Source organism: Pan troglodytes, chromosome 18, assembly GCF_028858775.2.
Source record: "Pan troglodytes isolate AG18354 chromosome 18, NHGRI_mPanTro3-v2.0_pri, whole genome shotgun sequence".
NCBI classification, from domain to species: domain Eukaryota; kingdom Metazoa; phylum Chordata; class Mammalia; order Primates; family Hominidae; genus Pan; species Pan troglodytes.
In genome coordinates, this window is record NC_072416.2 from 55,953,495 (window position 1) to 55,971,647 (window position 18,153).

The 18,153-nt window shown below is 53.6% G+C and overlaps 1 protein-coding gene across 5 annotated transcripts in view; it reads right to left on the reverse strand.

Annotated features, from left to right (window-relative positions):
- CNGB1 (cyclic nucleotide gated channel subunit beta 1) overlaps nt 1-18,153 on the reverse strand; it is a 93,181-nt gene that overhangs the window by 65,073 nt on the left and 9,955 nt on the right. For 4 of the 5 annotated variants that reach the window (XM_016929939.3, XM_054668423.2, XM_063797183.1 and 1 more), the window contains 11 exons: nt 16,123-16,180; nt 15,766-15,838; nt 14,610-14,700; nt 14,478-14,508; nt 14,201-14,246; nt 12,492-12,567; nt 12,134-12,182; nt 11,540-11,717; nt 10,093-10,168; nt 8,961-8,997; nt 6,272-6,965 (listed from right to left, as the gene is read on the reverse strand). In XM_016929939.3, the coding sequence (XP_016785428.1) occupies nt 6,940-6,965; nt 8,961-8,997; nt 10,093-10,168; nt 11,540-11,717; nt 12,134-12,182; nt 12,492-12,567; nt 14,201-14,246; nt 14,478-14,508; nt 14,610-14,700; nt 15,766-15,838; nt 16,123-16,180 (741 nt within the window). In that variant the 3' untranslated portion in view covers nt 6,272-6,939. Of the gene's footprint in view, nt 1-954; nt 1,042-1,984; nt 2,145-6,271; nt 6,966-8,960; nt 8,998-10,092; nt 10,169-11,539; nt 11,718-12,133; nt 12,183-12,491; nt 12,568-14,200; nt 14,247-14,477; nt 14,509-14,609; nt 14,701-15,765; nt 15,839-16,122; nt 16,181-18,153 lie in introns of those variants that run through there. The other variant, XM_063797184.1, reaches the window with a different exon arrangement.

Below are 18,153 nucleotides of genomic sequence, written 5' to 3' on the forward strand. Positions count from 1 at the left end.
ACCCGCCTCGGCCTCCCAGAGTGCTGGGATTACAGGCATGAGCCACCACGCCTGGTCGACCTTCCTGAAACACTAACTTGGCTTCTGGGCCCCACACTCTTCTTGTCTCTGCCCTGCTCACTGGTGCCTCCTCCTCAGTCCTTTTTGGTTCCTCATCTCCCCAACCTCTGGTCTTGTCCATGAGCCTCTCCTCTATCCACACTCGCTCCCTGGGCATCTCCTTGAGCCCCACAGCTTTCAATGCCACCTACATGCCCAGAATCCCGATGTCACATCTCCAGCCCCACCTCTCCTGCTCCTAACTCCAGGCACAGGTGTCCAACTGCCTGCTCTTCCCCATGCATATCCCCCTGTCCAGTCATCCTTCCACTCACCCTCCATAGTGTTTCCTGATCTCCAGTGTTTAATTTTTATTTTAACTGAACTCTTCTGTGTGTTTAACGTTGAAATATATGGATGTGGGTGGACGATCGACCATTACTGGGCAGTAGAGCAGAACCCAGGACAGCCCTAGAAGGCATCAAAGGCAACCAAGGTGGGTGGATATGGAGGGGAGGCAGCCTTGACTTTGTGAATAATGGGAGAACTGGGAGCCCACTGCATATGTCCCTGCAGACAACTAACATTTATTTGGTGCCCACTGTGTACCAGGCACTGTTCTAGGCTCTAGGGACATGGCAGTGAAAGCAACAGATAAAAGCCCCAGCCCTCTTGGAGGCTGCATTCTAGTGTGTGGGGAGGGGGGATGTGGAGTGGTGGGTAATATGATTCCCAGGTCATGATGAGCACAGCAGGGGAACCCCAGCTTCTCACAGCCTCTTTGGTCAAAGCCCAGCCTTACACAGCACAGAACAACAGAAAGGAGCTCCCATGACCAGCAGAGTGCCCAGACCCCAGGAGCTCAGCCAACCCCAGCCCCAGGGCCGTTCCCAGACGGGTAAGCAAATGACTTACTCAGTCACCTCCTCCTCTTCCTCCTCCTCCTCCTCTTCCTCTTCCTCCTCCTCATCTTCTTTCTCCTCTTCAATCCGGGACAGCTCTCTGAGTTGGGGTTAGAGGCAGGAGGTAAGCCCACCCGAAGCTGCCCCGCTGAGTCTACCTCCTGCCTCTATTTTCTGTAGGATGTCCCATGACACCTGAGCCCAGACCTGGACTTTCCAACCAAGGCTCAACCTGGGGAGCCCCACCCGAGCAACCCTGAACTCTCTCTGGCAACAAACCCTCTCCTCTGCATGAGGGGACTGTCCCAGCCACTGTGCTGGTGGTGACCCTAGATCAGCCTCTGATCCTCTCTGGGCCTCAGTTTCCCCATCTTAGCTATGTAAGTTATGGGCTTCAGAACCCGAGACCTCCCACTGTCACCAAGCATCTCTAGTAGGAACAAAGATTGCGACATCCCTGTGGAAGGCGACTTGGCAATCATGACCACAATTCCACATTCCCATGACCAATGACCCAGCAATTCCCCTCTAGAAATCTCCTGCAGACGTATTCACACATGTGCAAAGACATGCATACAAGAGTGCCTGATGCAGAATTGTTCATAATAACAAAATTTTGGAACCAACCTAAATGTCCATCAATAGTGAAGAGGTTTAATAAATTATGGTACAGCCATATGATGGAATACTATGCAGCAGTGAAAAATGAAGATGCCCTCTATATCCTGAATGTGGAAAGACCTCAAGGTATATTGTTGAATAAATATAGGAAGGTGCAGATAGGTACATGTGCTATGCCATCTTCTGTACAAAAAGAAAAAAGGAGGGAGATGCGAGCTTGCATGTACCCAGACTGTCTCTGGAGTGGCACATAAGAACCTGGTAGCCGTTCTACCCATGGGAGAAGGATGGCTATATGAAGGCAGGGGGAAGCAGGCTTGGTTCCTGCTCTGTGCCTTTTCATACCTTTGAGATAAGGTACTGCATGCTTGGCACTTTCTCAAACAATAACTAATCTTTTAGGGTCTTCTCAGACTCCCCACCTGGGCATCTTCTCCACAGCTTTGTTCTCTTCTTCATAAGCTGGAACCACCTCTGTACCCTGTGGGCTGGTACTGATATCCTGGTGGGCATCCTCCCAGGGCGGTTCAACCTCCTCTAGGACAAGGTCAGGCTCCACTTGCCCTCCAGGAAGGATGCTGACTGCAGGGAACACAGGAAGAGCCATTTATGGGATGTGCAGGAGAGTGGGCTTGGGCCTCTGAGTCCCAGGGAGCCTGCAGGGAGCCCTGGCTGTCGCCAGCAGTGCCTCAGTGCTTAGTCATGCAGTGGGGAAATGGCACTTTCCATTTTCAGCGGGACCAGATCGGTGTTCCGGTGATAGGTTGAAGCCTGTGCTCATTCACTCTGTCTCCATTATTTTCCCCCCTTCTCCTCTTGAGACAGAGCTTTGATTATGGTTGATCCTGTTTGTTTCTCACGGGGGATTCCTTCTTAAAGGTTTGTGCAGAGGCAGAAACAATGCTTCCAATCACAGCATCACAGGGATGCCAAAAGGCCCAGGTTCAGGGTCCACCTGGCCACATCCAGGTGCAGGTGGACTGGATTGTCCTGGGGGATGCAGAGAGAGCTTGCCTGCTTCCTGCTCTGTAGATGCCACCCCCGGGTGACAGCACGCCCATACATTCGGCATTTGCTTCTGAGAGTCCTTCCCTCCCTCCTGGGCCTAGAGGCTCCGCCTTCCAGGGAAACTCAACTTTCTCATGGAGGTGGTCCCAATTTCAGATGGGAGTCTAATTTTCAACACTTCTTCAAGTATCCTGGTCCTTGACAACGAAAACACCCTGGGCCTGTGAGCTTGGCAGATGCTCAAAGGGAGTGCAGAGCAGTCTCATCAGGAACCTAAGCCTACCCCCAGGCAGGTGTCAGGGACAAAGGACAATGCCTGAATACTAGGTGTCCCCCAAAAGCTCCAGGGATCTTGGTGGCCCTCAGCCAAACATGAATTAGTAATAGTGACTTTTTTGTTGTTGAGACAGAGTCTTGCTCTGTCGCTCAGGCTGGAGCGCATTAGTGCAATTATGGCTCACCGCAGCCTCGACCTCCTGGGCTTAAGCAATCCTCCCACCTCACTCAGCCTTCTGAGTAACTGGGACTACAGGCATGCACCACCATACCTGGGTAGTAGTAACAATGACTTTAAATGGAAGCCGGCCTCAAGTCTTATCCTGAGACTTTGGCTGTTATTGTTCATGATGTTGCATAACAACAATAATAGTAACAGCAGCTGCATTTTTGAGCACTTACTATGTTCCAGACCCTGTGCTGAGTGGCTTACGTGGAATAACTCAATTAGTCCTCACATCAACATTTTGGGGTTATAATTTGCATCCCCATTTTATTTTCCCTCTTTTATATTTTTCTCCCCATTTTACAGATGAGCAAACTGAGACACACATAAATACCTTCTTTTATGGGGTGCTTCCATTGCCAGGCACAGAGCTCCCCACTTCTAGGTACAGATATTATCCCTGTTTCACAGATGAGGTGCTGCCTGCCCTCTAGGGAAGCCCCAACCGCATCCTGAACTAGCTGTTTCCATGGTTGCTCCCGGCTCCTCTGGCCCTGCAAACGCCCCTGGGGTTTGGCCAGGGAGGCTCCTCCAAGTGTGACCCTGAATCCGGTGGTGGGACGCTTTGTCTGTGTCAGTCTATGCTGCTGTCCAGCAATAGTGCAGTGTCTCCACTCTAAGCAGCCCCTTGGGATGCCAGTTCCTGCCTGGGCATAGCAGGGGACATCCAGGGAACAGAACATCTTGCCTGACAGCACGTGAGCTTTCACAGCAGCCCCAAAGGGCAGGAACAGTACTTTCCCCCTTTTAAAGGGAGCCAGCTCAGAGAGGCTGAGTGTCTTGTCCCAGGCCACACAGGAAGGTGGAGGCAGAGCCAGGTCCCCTGACTCCCGTTTTCCCAGTGCACTATCCCAGGTGATAAATGTGCCCCACGAGCGCCTCACTGGCATCAGCGGCCACTCCTTATGGGGTGCTGTCCTTAAGAATTGATGCTGTCCTTGCTTCCACACTTCCTTTCCTTTCCTTTCCATTAACATTTTCTTTTTAGGTCCTATTTAGTGCGTGGGTGTTTTACAAGCATTTCCTTTTTTTTTTTTTTTTTTTTTTGAGACAGAGTCTCACTGTGACACCCAGGCTCGAGTGCAATGGTATGATCTCGGCTCACTGCAACCTCCGCCTCCCATTCAAGCAATTCTCGTGCCTCAGCTTCCCGAGTAGCTGGGATTACAGGCATGCACCACTACACCCGGTTAATGTTTGTATTTTTAGTAGGGATGGGGTTTCACCGCATTGGCCAGGCTGGTCTCAAACTCCTGACCTCAGGCAATCCACCCACCTTGGCCTCCCAAAGTGCTGGGATGACAGGCATGAGCCACCATGCCCGGCCTCATTTCCTCTTTCCATCTCCACAGCAGGCCTGCAAGATGTGTCCTATACTGTTTCCATTTTACAGCTAAAGATTCTGCAGCACTGAGAGGAGGACGGTGCCCAAGATCACCAACCTGGAAGGGGGGGATTGGGTATGCTGCCACACAGCCCCCAGGGCAGGCCCCCAGGAGGCGTGGTGCAGGAGCCCCTGGCCCACCCCTGGAGCTCCGACTGCCCCTCTCTACAGGCGTCTGATTCATAGCTCGCCCAGCTTCTTTGTGGCCCTACCCAGGTGCTCAGGAGCTATGAGTGCCCCAGTTCCCATAGAAACTGCCACTCCACCCTGGCACACCACCTGCTGGTCAGTGGCCTCTCTGCCCTCAGGGCCATCAAATGAGGTTCTGACCCTGGCCAGTGAAAGTCAACAGCCTCGGTCGGACGCAGTGGCTCACACCTGTAATCCCAGCACTTTGGGAGGCCGAGGTGGGCAGATCATGAGGTCAAGAGATCGAGACCATCCTGGCCAACATGGTGAAAACCCTTCTCTACTAAAAATACAAAAATTAGCTGGGCATGGTGGTGCACACTTGCAGTCCTAGCTACTAGGGAGGCTGAGGCAGGAGAATTGCTTGAACCCGGGAAGTAGAGGTTGCAGTGAGCCGAGATCACACCACTGCACTCCAGCCTGGTGATAGAGCAAGGCTCAATCTTAAAAAAAAAAAAAAAAAAAAAGAAAGTCAACAGCCTCATGTAGGAAGGAGCTCCTGCTTCCAGGATCAGCAGGCAGGAGCCAGGGCACATGAATTCTAGGCTAAGGTCCCCACCTGGACCCCTGGGTCTCTGTCAAAGCCTGAGCCCTAACTCTAAACCTCCATCCTTTCTGGCAGGCCTGGGTCATGATACCTCCTTCCTCTGCCTCTCCCTGGCTCAGGCTCACATCTCCTCCTACCTGGCCGCGAAGCACTAACCTCTCACTGGATGTTTCTCAAAGTATGGTCCCAGCCTCTACCCCGTCATCAGAATCATCTGAGAAAGCAGGTGCTTCTCAAAAAAGCAGATTCTTCCATAACCATTGCTTGGTCATCAAAGAAAAAAGAAAGAAAGAAAAAAAAAAACAACACAGAACCAAATTCCCAGCTCCCGGTACTCTTGAATCAGAAAGTCTGGGGTAGGACATTTTTCATAGTTGGCCCCAGGTGCTTTGGAAGTGTCCCTGCTTTGATTGCTTTCCCTGTCTCCAAAGCTTGCTCAGCCTCAGAGTAATCTTTCTGAAGTCACTCCCCTGCTCAATCACCTTCAATGGCTCCCCATTGCCTACAGCTTAGTTTCCTAAAGTCAGGCCCCAACTTCTCTAGTTTTATCTTCTGCATTAAGGATGCTGGGCTCCAGATTAGCTGAAGTCCCACCACTCTCCTGTATGCCACACTTTATTCCCTCTACTGGGATTGCCCCACCTCATCACCAGTTTGAGACCTCAGGGATCTCAAATCCAAAGGCCTGCCCAGCCAGGGTGATGATGTAAACAAATGAAGGGGCAGGTGCCACCTGCCTTCAGGTGCCAGCAGCTGCCCAGACTGTCCTCACAAGCACAGTGTGGGCCCATGACAGCCAAGTCCACCCAGTTTTCAAGAGAAGCCAGATTTTTTCATGTAAAGCTACCTGATATTTAAATGTTGGCAATCAATTCTAATTTTTAAAATCACTCCATGGCCCAAACAAAGACACGTGTGGGCCAGCTGGGAGCCAGGACCCCCAGCTCAGGACCCCTGGCTAATTCCTCTCCTCCTGCAACCCAACACCCCAAGCCCAGGGCTATTCAGTCCACCCACTTTTAAAACCTAAACCCTTCTTTTAGCTTTATCCTAAGCAATAATATCAATGCAATCACAGGTTTGATGTGCTCATTTACACTCTTTTAATGTTAATGAAAACATTTGTTGCTTCTCATTGGTGTCCCCAAGCCTTGGAAGGAGAGAGTGTGGCCAGGCCTAGGGAGACCCTCTTCTGGGAAAAACTGTATCCTGTCGAGGTGCTGACGGTGCCAGGTACCACACTGGGGGCTGTGCACGCATCCTCTCAAAGAGATGCTCAATACTGAGTCCTCCATCCATGGGGCTTTTTAATTTATTAATTTAAAAAAGGTTTTTTAGAGACAGGGTCTCACTGTGTTGCCCACGGTGGTCTCGAACTTCGGGGCTCAAGCAATCCTCCTGCCTCAGCCTCCCAAAGTGCTGGGATTACAGGCGTGAGCCACCACGCCCGGCTATGGGCCTTTTCCACAGCCCTCTGGGGGTAAGTCCTGCTGTCTAGCCTAAATCTTGCAGGCTGCCCATGGCTGGCCTTCCCCTTGTTCTGGTCTGGGAGGCTCTGGGGCTGGTGCAGGTGACTCTGGCTCCCCTTGTCCTGCCTGGGAGTGTGTGGAGAGGGAGGGGTTCGCTGTTCAAATAGGGTGGGGTGTCAGTGGCCACCTCCCCCGGGAAGGTCTTCTCTTCAGGGCATCCTTCTTTCCTTCCATCCATGTGTCCATCTGAGCTCTCCCAGATTCCCTTCTCCCTTATTTCAGAGACCTCCAGCTCCCATCACCCCTGAAACAAAGGAGAAGACAGGGTGGGTGGCTGGGTGGACAGGCAGAGGGAATGAGTGAGTGAGTGAGTGAGCGGATGAGTGAATGAATGGGGAAGGTAAGGGACACATATCCCCCAGCCTCTCAGAGTCTCCCCATGACATGGGACGTGAGTGGAATGGTGTCTCCCAAAAAGATAATTGCAAGTCCTAACCCCATTACTTGTGAATGTGACCTTATTTGGAAATAGCTTCTTTGCAGGTGTGATTAAGTTAAGGATCTCAAAGTGAGATCATCCCGGATTTAGGGTGGGCCCTAAATCCAGTGACGGATGTCCTTTTTAAAGAACGGAGAGGGAGGCTTGACACACACAGACACAGAGGTAAAGGCCGTGTAGAGACGGAGGCGGGCACTGGAGGACAGCCAGAAGCCAAGGTTTGCCAAGGACCGCAAGTGGCCACCAGGAGCAAGGAGAGCAGCATGGGCATGTCTCGCTCAGAGCCCCAGGAGGAGCCGACCCTGCCAAAGCCTTGACCCTGGACTTCTGGCTCCTGAACTGTGGGAGAATCAGTGTCTGTTGTTCTAAGCTGCCCAGTGTGCGCACATCTGTTACGGCAGCCCTAGAAAATGAAACCAGGCCAGCTCCTCTCCCTGTCCCCTTGAGCCTGCCCCCATGGCCACCCAGCGTCCACCCATAACCCATATGCTCCAGGCATTGCAGGGAGGCCCTGGCCACAGCTGGCGGGGAATCCTGCCTCCTTCCAGAGGGTTCTGATGCTCCATCCTCAGATGCAGACCCTCTGAAGGCTCTCTGCCCCAAGGAAACATTTTTAGTTCCTTTAAGCGGCGGCTGCCAGGCCAGGTGGACTCGATTTGCTCTGTGACCCTGGGCAGGTGCTTTTGGTTCTCTGAGCTCTGCCCACTGCCTGCCCCAACAGCCATGAGGGTCTCTGCTCTGCTGCCCCAGGTTGGCCACGAGCTTCCATGAGAGACTGCTTATGCCCTGCTCTGAGACAGGCCAGCTCTCCTCCTCCTCATGTCATCGCCATGATTACCATCAACCCTAACGCCCCCCACGCCTCTCCATCAGACCTGAGCTCCACAGTCCGCTGGGCTGTGTGTGCTCCAGGCCACGGCGGCCACCCCCGGCTTCAGGGCACTCATGGAGACCACCATCAGACTAGCGGGGCTGGGGCTGGACACAGCCTTGCAGACACAGGGCAGAGCTCAGAGCCCTGGGACAGCCTGAGGCCTGTGGTTGGAGGGCTTGTGTTCAGGATGGAACAGGGGACGCCACCACCCACAGACCCTGAACTCTGCTCACAACTAGAACCCATCACAGGCCTGGCACATAGTAGGCTGTCCTTAACTATGTATTGAATGAATGAATGAATGAATGAATGAATGAATGCCTGTCCACCGCATGCCTCTCTAGAGGCCATGAAGTGAAGAAAGAACAGATCCTGCCTCCAGCCCCTTCCTGGTCTCAGTCCTCTGTCCCCGATTCCTGGCTTAGGGCTGGGATAAAGGGCATCATATGCCTCCCCAACCCAGCTGCAGGTGACAGGGACCCCCTCCAGCTCAAGGGAGCTGGAGGCTGTGGAGCCTGGTTCTCCCAGTGAGACCCCACCCCTCTCCCTTCAGCTTGGCCAAACCCATTTGCCAGGGGATGGGGGAAGCTCTCTGGGCATTACCAGCAGGAAGGAGAGCTCATCTGACTTAGCCCTGGGACTGTTTTCCCTGGATAGAATCTGGACACCAGGCTCCGGGGGCCTCCAGCCACCATCTGGCTCTGGGCCAGGCTCTGGCTACCTGGCTACCTGGCTACCTGGCTGAACAGAGGTAGGGCCTGCAGAGCATGGGGCTCTCTCAGCTCCAGCCCAGGAGACCCTAACTGCCCCCTGTGTGAGTCCAGGTCTGGCCAGGGACAGCCCCCCTGCCCACATACAGTCAGACCCAAGGACACCAAGCAACCCTTCCTAATATGTACATGGGGACCCAGTAATGTGTCACTTACTGGTCTGCACATCACATATCCCAGGGGAGTCAGGCTCCTGCATGGAGAGAGAAAAAAGGGAAAATCCTGCCATGGCCTCTTCACCAGCCTCCCCATTTCAGCCACACCTTCTAGAACGTGACCTTGACCCACCTCTCCGGGCCTTAGTTGTCCCATGGGATGGAGAAGAGAGTCCCTGCTGTGCCCAGGGCCAATGAAGGATTTGAGGTGGGGGGAGGGGGCTTTGAGAGCTCGAGCCTTGGCTCAAGTGAAGCAAGGTGGGGGTGACCCCAGACAGCCACAGCAGCAGCACCTGCTCAGAGGAGCCAGGCCGAGCTCTTGAGTGACACAAAGGCCCAGGACCTGGCCAGGCCTTCCTCTCTCTGGGGCCTAGACAGCTTTGTTTACAGAACTCTTTACCTCCATTCTCACAGCCCTGGGTATGAGAATGCAGGTAAAGAGTTCTGTAAACAACTGACCATTGGTGAGCTGGGACAACTGCGGTTCTGAGAGGGTCAGAGCTGAGGCCACACAGCCAGGAGGGAGATTAGGCCTCCCACCTCCCAGTTCCAGGTGCTTCTATAAAGACGTCCAATTGCACCCAAGAAAAAAGGGCCAGGTTCCTGATTCTTGAGGAAGGAAAAGAAGGGGTGACAGAGCTCATGAGTGCTCCCCCTGGGCACTCATGTTGGAGCCCTAGGCTATCAGGAATGCACATAGGGCTGCCGGCTCCTGTGAGCCTTACTTCTTCCCAGAATCTAGGTATCTCTCATTTCTGGACCTTTGCACATGCTTGGAGGCCACCTCCACTGGGAAGCCCTTCTTGATGCTCCCAGGAGGCTCCACTTCTGTGCCCCATATCCTCTCTGCTCCCCCATGGAAGCACCTCCCCCGCTGACTGTGAACTCCTGGCAGGCGGGGCTGGGCCAGCATGTCTCAGCCCTGTGGCCACCATGCCTCAGAGAGTGGGTGGAATGAACGTGGGCCATGCAGACAGGAAGGCTGGGGGAGCTGGGCTTCTGCCACAGGGTCCCTTCTTCCTACTGTGCCTTCACACCCCAGGGACACAGGCCAACCATCCTCCTCCTTACCCAAGTTCCCAAGACCCCTCCCACCACCACCAGGGCCACCACTCCATGCGCCCAGCACTGACCTGTTCCCCTATTTTCCCATGTAGCACTGGCTGCGGCAAGGCCATCTCCAGCCTGTGCAGGACCCACGCCACCAGCCTGCAGGTGGGAGAGAGTGTGAGGTGTCCAGGTGGGAAGGGTCATGGGTAAACTGAGGCTGGAGTCAGCTCATTCCCAAGGCAGAAAACAAGCCTGCCAAAAGGCAGAGCCTGCCAGGAGCCAGAGCCCAGGTCTCCAGCCCTGAACCATTCTCCCCCTTCTCCACCCTCCCTCGGTGCTCTGGCTATTGTTCAGGCTCCCCCCACCCTCCCACCCGTCCTCGGAAGGGAGTGCACTTTGGGCATCTCACACATGGAATGTGGCAATACCTGTCCCGATTTCCTTCCCTCCTTCCCTTCTTTTTTCTCCCATCTTTCTTTCTTGACTTGGTGGCCCAGGCTGGTGTGATCATATCTCACTCCTGTCTCAGCCTCCTGAGTAGCTGGGACTACAGGCACATGCCATCATGCCCAGCTTTTTTTTTTTTTTTTTTTTTTTTTGTAGAGATGGAGTCTTTCTATATTGCCCAGGCTGGTCTCAAACTCCTGTTGCCATGGCTTCCCAAAGTGCCGGGATTACAAGCATGAGCCACTGCACCCAGCCTGTATCCCATTTTAAATATATGTATCCTTTGGCCCAGGAACTCCATTTCCACTTATTTATCCTCCAGATTTACTTGTGCGTGAACCCAATGATGCATGCACAGGTTATTGACTGTGGCAAAAGAGTGAAAACAAATGTAAATGTCCACTGAGTGGTTAAATAAAAACTGGTGCATCCATTTAATGCAGCTGTTCACGAAAGAATGCAGTAAGACCTGTGTGAATAAAAGCACTTCTAAGACACATTTTTCAGGTTAAGAAAAAAAAAGAAGAAGCAGCAGGCCGGACCGGGTGGCTCATGCCTATAATCCTGGCACTTTGAGAGGCCAAGGCTCTCTTGATTGCTTGAGGTCAGGAGTTTGAGACTAGCATGGCCAACATGGCAAAACCCCGTCTCTACTAAAAATACAAAAGTTAGCCGGGCACCTGTAATCCCAGCTACTCAGGAGGCTGAGGCAGGAGAATCGCTTGAACCCGGGAGGCAGAGGTTGCAGTGAGCAGAGATTGCACCACTGCATTCCAGCCTAGGAGACAGAGCGAGACTCGGTCTCAAAAAAACAAACAAACAAAAAAGCAAAGTGCAGACGAGTATGTATAGTTTGCTCCTGTCAGGTGTGTGTTGAAGAAAAGAAAAGTACCCAAAGCTTGAAAGCTTGGACGTGCATAGAAAATGCGGGAAAGGGCACGAAGCTGATGTGGCTGCCTTGGGAAGGAGCCTGCACACATCCAGTTGAATTTTCTTCCAGGTTTCCAGGAGGTTGGGTGTTAGGCGGGGACAAGGTGCTCATCCTGCTCCCTGGTGGGAGGCGCTGCATTGAGGGTGGCTCACCTGGCAGGGTCCCTGGGTGGTGGCAGGGAGGAGGTCTGGACCTGGGAGCCGGGCTGGGGCTCTGGAGCTGGTGCCTCCTTGGGTTCCTCCTTGGGCTGCAGGGGGATGGGTGTGGGCAGGGAGGGGGTCTCCCGGGCCTGCAGCTTGGGCCCCATTTCCTGGGGGCGTCCTGGAGGCGCTAAGCAGCGGGGAAAGCAGGAGCTAGAGACGCCATCCCTTGAGGGCTTCCTCCAACCCCTCAAGGGCACAGGGCCAGATTCGAGTCGCTAACAGGACTGAATGGGGAGCCCTTTGGGACCACCTCGCCCATCCCTATCCTCAAACAGACCAGACAGACAAGGGAACTGAGACCCAGGGAGGGGAAGAGACTTACCCAACACCCACAAGTCTGTTCCAGGACACTGGCTTCCCAGCCTGGACTGGGGAGGGGATTCTGGTGTCCCCCCCAACAGCCTGCTCCTGGCAAGCCCTGAACCCCGTCCTAGTCTGGGTGGGGGCTAAGGGCCTCTGGGGGATCCTCCAGGGCCCAGTTGATCCCTGAGCCCAGCCCGTGACCATCCCAGGCAGCCCCCTCCCGAGCTCCCCTCCCTGTACCTGGGTCTGAGGCAGCACCTGTAGCAACTGCAGGCTCATCTCTCCAGACCTGGGTAACAAACAGGGCGCAAGGTCATGGGCCATAGCAAGCTCTGTGCGCTTCCCCAACCGCCACTACCAGCTGTGTCCTGGCCTAAGGCGGGTGAGCCGGGGATGGGGGTGGGGGGTGTCTCTCCTTCTGAATCCCGGCCCCCTCTCACAGTCACTCCTCCCCATAGAGGACTCTCCAAAGTGGGGCATCGCCCCCTCATGAGTTCCGGGGTGGGTGGGGACAGCCTGCTGGAGGAGGCAGTCCCTCCTGGGGCCCCAGAAGCCCCCCCATTTACTCAACTCCCTGCCTCTCCCTTCCTTGGCTCACCTCAGAGGATTTGGGGGGCTGAGGAAGCACTCTGTCCAGATTCTGCTCCAGCCACAGAAGCAGCCGCAACCCAGGCCTGCAGAGGGGCCAGTGATCAGCAGAGCGCCCTGAGGGAACCGGCCAGTGCACTAACAGCCCACCTCGGGGCCAGGCCTCAACCAGCCATTCCGTGCCCTCCAATCCTGTTCTGCACAGTGGGGGCCTTGTCCTGGAAACTCTCAAAGGGCCCCAAGCGGGTGGGGAAATCCTGTCAGCCTCCATTTCTGAGCCAGGGCTGGACCAGGCTCTGGAACCACAGCCATGGCCTCCTGGGGCAGCAGGGGAGAGGCAAGAGCCGCTTGAGGACCTGAATGCAGCCCTGGGGGCTCCTTGTACTGGAACAGACGGGGCTGGCTGGCTGTACAGGAGTGTGACCTGTGCCATCACACAAAGCCTTAGACTTAGAAGGACCTGGTTTTGGTTTCATACTCTGCTGTCACAGTCTGAAAACATTTTTAAAAAATTTTTAAGGGGCCTGCATTTGCATTTTGCCCTGGGCCCCATAAATTATGTGGCTGGTCCTAAGATCAAGCATTGGATCCCAAATCCATCTGGCCTCTGGGAAGCCCCACTCTCTTCAGAGAAGCACCATGTTCCCAGGACAACCGGTTCCCCCAAGTATGGCCCAAAAGAAGGCTGGTGAGTCCTCTAGGCGCCCTTATCCTAAATTGCTTTAGTGGTCCCAGGAATCAGCTGCATATGTCTCAGAAGGAAGTAGAGGACCAAAAGGCACAGAGAGAGAGCTGAAGGAATGAATGAATGAATGAATGAATGAGTGAATGAAGTGTGTGATTATATATACGTGTGTTCATTCATGCATTCATTTGTCCCATGTGTGCTGAGTCCTCACTCTGTGGCAGGTGCTGTGCTGGGCACCAAGGGTTCAGTAGCGACCAGGACAAAAGCCCCTGCCCTCAAGGAGCCAGCAGTCTAATGAATGAATGAGTGAAGGAACGAATGAATGGGGTGAATGGAAATGAATTCATGTCTCTGGATTTCCAGCAGAAACTACAAACTGGGAGCTTCAAGCTTACTTTGGAAGTCTACAGTGTCCTGAAAACTTCTTGACTAAAAATTGAGGGTTTTACATAAAAAGCTAGATTTCTAGCTTCTCTTGAAAACCTGGAGGATCTGGCCACACAGGGCCTAAACGCCAGCAAGGAAGAGGCAGTTGAAACCGAGCAGGGCCCCTTCTCGGAGCTCCCTGGCTCCCCTCTTCGCCACAGTCCCCCTGCCAGTCTGCCACCCTTACTGATGGGGCAGCCACCCCTCCCTGAGTCAGCTCTGAGAAGTCAGACACTGAGGCCAGCCCAGGCACCCTGATGTCCCCCACAGTGATCCAAGCCCTACTTCCAGGCTCCACACGGAGCCTACCTACATGAAGCCCACCTGTGAGGAGCTCATCCCTGCCCCTCCCTATTCTCAGAGGGTGGCCCCACCCAGGGACCTCTCAGTCATCCCTGGGAACACCCAGGGACATCCCACCACAAACCATGAGCAGCACACGGTCCACTGTCCCCATTCTATGGCTGGAAACAGGCCCAGAAGAGACGGGAGGCATGTCCAAGGTCACACCCTGAGGTGGTAACAGACCCTGCTCCTGAAACCAAGGACCTGTTCCTCCCACCCACACATACAGACAACAGTGACACTCAGGGATAGGGACTCACCTAGTGTCTTGGGCCTCAAGGGCCTCATTGGGTTCATCTGTGCACCCTGCAGGGTCAGAAAATACAGAAAGGCAGTCAGCAGCGGGAGACCTGCCCCAGCCCCCTGGGCAGCCTGGAGTGGGCACCGAGAGCTCAGCTCAACCCCAGGTTCAAAGCAGGGTCAGTCAGGTGAGAAGATCCAGCCTGGGCAGAGGCTCCCAAGGGGCAGGGCCCATCCCAGCAGCCCCTCAGCCCCTCAGCCCTGCTGCTGAAAAGCCATCCTGCCCCTTGTTCTTACCTGTGTCCCCAGTGCTGCCATGCCCCAGGATCTGCCAGGGACAGATAGACAGACATGGGCAGGGAGCCCAAGGGCAGCCTCCCCACAGCCCCTCTCCAACCTGGCCCCTTCAGCCTCCAGCCCCAGCAGTACCTGAGCCGGGTCCTCCGTGATGCTGTGAACAGGCTGCGGGATCACCTTCTCCACGCCCTTCATGAGCCAGGTCAGTACCCTGCGGCTGGGACTGCGATGGACAGAGACACCAGCCCGGCCTCAACTTCCCCTAGCTCAATGAGGCCCTCGAGGCCCAAGACACTAGGTGAGTCTCTGTCCCTGAGTGTCACTGTCATCTGTATGTGTGTGGTGTGGTTATTGGAAAGTACCTACATGTACCACTGGCCCAAGGCCAGTCCAGTGTCCAAAAGAACTTGGCTTGAATCCTAAACCACTGTCTCCCCACTGTGAGACTTCAGACCCATCACCTCCCCAAAAAGCTCCACGTCCTTCTCTGAAAAATAGGGGATACTGATGCTTCATGAGGCCAGGCAGACCGGGTGCCATTCAGAGCCCACCCCCCATGGGATGCTTAGGACAGAGCAGCTGACTTCCCTCTCCTCCTGCCTCCTGCTGTCCTGCTCTGAGCACACATTGTGCTCCCAAAGGGCCAAGGTTTGCTGCAGGTGTAATGCTGTGGCACAGGCTGAGCAGCCTAAATGTGAAGGTCACAGCCTCCCTGCCTGAGGCCAGCCCAGCCCCAGCCCTGCTCAGGCCCCAAGCACCATGGTCTGAAATATCTGAGCCAACTGGGAGATTCCATGCAAAAGCCTGGATTTCTGGCTTTTCTGAGAAAAGCAGAAGCTCTGACCCCATTGGGCCTGCATCTCACCCGAGCACTGAGTAAGGTCCGGCCCCCTGTACAGGGGCGCTCACTATGCAGCTCTGACCCACTGTTTCTTTTGGTCACATTGCCCTGCCCTCAAGGGGCTAACAGTCTAATGAATGAATGAGTGAATTAACAGTCTAATGAATGAATGAGTGAAGGAATGAATGAATAGGGTGAATGGAGATGAATGCATGACTGGATTTCCAGCAGAAATTACAAACTGGGAGCTTCAGGCTTACTTAGGGAGAGCCCGCCCTCCACCTGAAGCTCACTTCAGCCAATTCCCAGGATGTCCCAGGGCTTTCCCCAGAATGACAGCAGAGCTAAGGGCAGTGCCCATCCCCACCCCCATCCCCAGGGCTCCCTAGCTGGGAGGGGAGTTGGGAGGCGGGCTGGCCCTGAAGAGAGGGGAGGGTGGTGCAGTACCTGTTCATTTCAGAAATCTCAGCGCCCTGGGCCCGGAGGGATATGGTGGAAGTAAGGGCAGCCTCCTTGGTCTCTGGAAAAGAATCGCTCATCCTTCAGATCTAGGGCCTCAGACAGGCCCATTTCTACCCTGCTTGGGGAGATCAAGTCAGGGGAGAGGAGAGAGACTCCCAGGGGTCAGAAAGCCAGGCTCCAGCTCAGCTCAACTGAAGTCTCTGGGAGCCCACCCTTAGCTTCTCTGAGTCTCAGTTTCCTCATCTGTGAAATGGGTCCGCCAGCCTCGTGGGCTCTGCGGCTCCGAGGGGAGAATGCGGGCCCCCCTGCCATGCCAGCCTGGGCTTCAGCACTCGCACTCACCCTGAGGGCTTGGGTCTGCCACAGCCACTTCCTCCTCCTTGAATGACTCTTCGGGGGGCTAGAGGGTTCGAACAGGATCATGTAAGTCCTAGGTGAGACCAGCCTGGTTTGTACAGGGGCAGCCTGATTCTCCCTCAAGGGATCCCTGCCCCACAAAAGACCTGAACGACTCTTTCCTCAGGATCGTCTCTGTAAATCCTGGTGGCCTTACCTTCCACCTGGGATACTCCCTTCCTCCTAGCCCCAGGAACCCCTCATCTGGGGCTGGGGGCCCTCACAGCCCCCAAGGTCCAAGGTGGCCTCCAAGCCTCCCAGGCCTACAACATCCCCAGGAGGCTGCCCCACTTCAGTGGCCTGAGAGGAGAAAGGACCATTTAGAGATAGTTATGAAGCCTTGGGGCTGGCTGAGGGGAAGAGGGAGGTGAGAGGAGCCCATGCCCCTCATCCTCCGCCAGTGCTCTCCCTCTCCTTCTGGCCCAAACTTTCCATTCCTCCCTAGTAGCTAGGTGGAGTTTGGCCTCTGCCATCTGCCTTTCACCTGCCTCTGCAGCCACACCTCCTGCTACTACGTGCACTTATGTGTATGTACAAACAAATATACATGCACATACATACACAGACACATAAATGTGTGCATACTCACTCTCATGCACATACATACATGAACAGACATACAATGTGAGCATATATACACATACATATGCATGTATACAATGACACACAAATACCAACATGCATATATACACACATGCACAGACACAAAAATAAGTGCATGTGCACACACGTACAGGCAAAAACATATGTACATATACACGTGTATGTACATATGCATGCATGCCCCAACACACATATATGTGCATACAGTCATACGCAAACGTGCATATACACGCATGCATTCATACAGATACATACATGCGTATAACTGCCGGTGTACAGACACACAACATGCACATATGCATAGGTACATTGCAGATGTATACAGGTGCAGAAATATGAGTATACACACATATGCTCAGTCACACACATGTGCATGTTTGCACATACACAGAAGCATGTCCATATGGACATGCATATACACACAGGTTTCTGCACCTAAATATACATGAACATCCATGCACAGACACAAAATGTGTATATATACACATGTGGAGACAGGCAAATATGTGTATATACACATACACATGACACATTCACAGATGCACAAACATGCAGATACATAGAAATACATGAGTACACTCACATACTCAGAAATATGTAGACACATACATACACATACACACTAGCATGTCACACAAGCACATGGAACCACAGACATACTAATACATGTGCACATAAACATATGTGCAAACACATATACATGCATTCATGTACATATACATGTTCACATACATTGTCATGCATACCCATTGTGCAAATACATGTGTGCACACACAGACATATCAAGGGCACACTACACACATATATGTACATATATGTGTATATACATGCAACATATACACATGCATACGCACACCCTATACCTGGTTCCTAAACACACCCTGCTCTTCTCTAGTAACAGCCTTTCCTCTGCCAGGAATGCCCAGCCTCTCCATCTCCCTCAGTTAAAATTCTGCTCCACCCTCTGCGTCTAAGAAGCTCTCCCCCATCAGCCTCCAATCTCCAAAGTTAAGATGACTCTCCCTCTTCTGAGCTCCCATAGTTTGGTCTGACACACTTATTTGGCTCCCCAAGAAGGGGAGAGTTGAGGCCAATGTTGAGACTCACCACGTTCCCTCCTCTCCACCTGTGTCTCTTGGCAGAATGAACTGGCTGGGCTCTTGTCTGCTGAGTCCCTGGGGCAATGCCTATTCATCTTTATGCTTTCAGCACTGACCACAGGGCCTGGCATCAATTAGAAGCTAAATCAAATGTGTCGAATTGAGCTGCTGAATTAGTTGTCATCCAGCTCCTGAATGGATGGGTTGCAGAGGAAAAGTTCTGGAGAAATACTCCACAGTGTGGTCCATGGATCTGTGCCAGTCTGCAAACTGT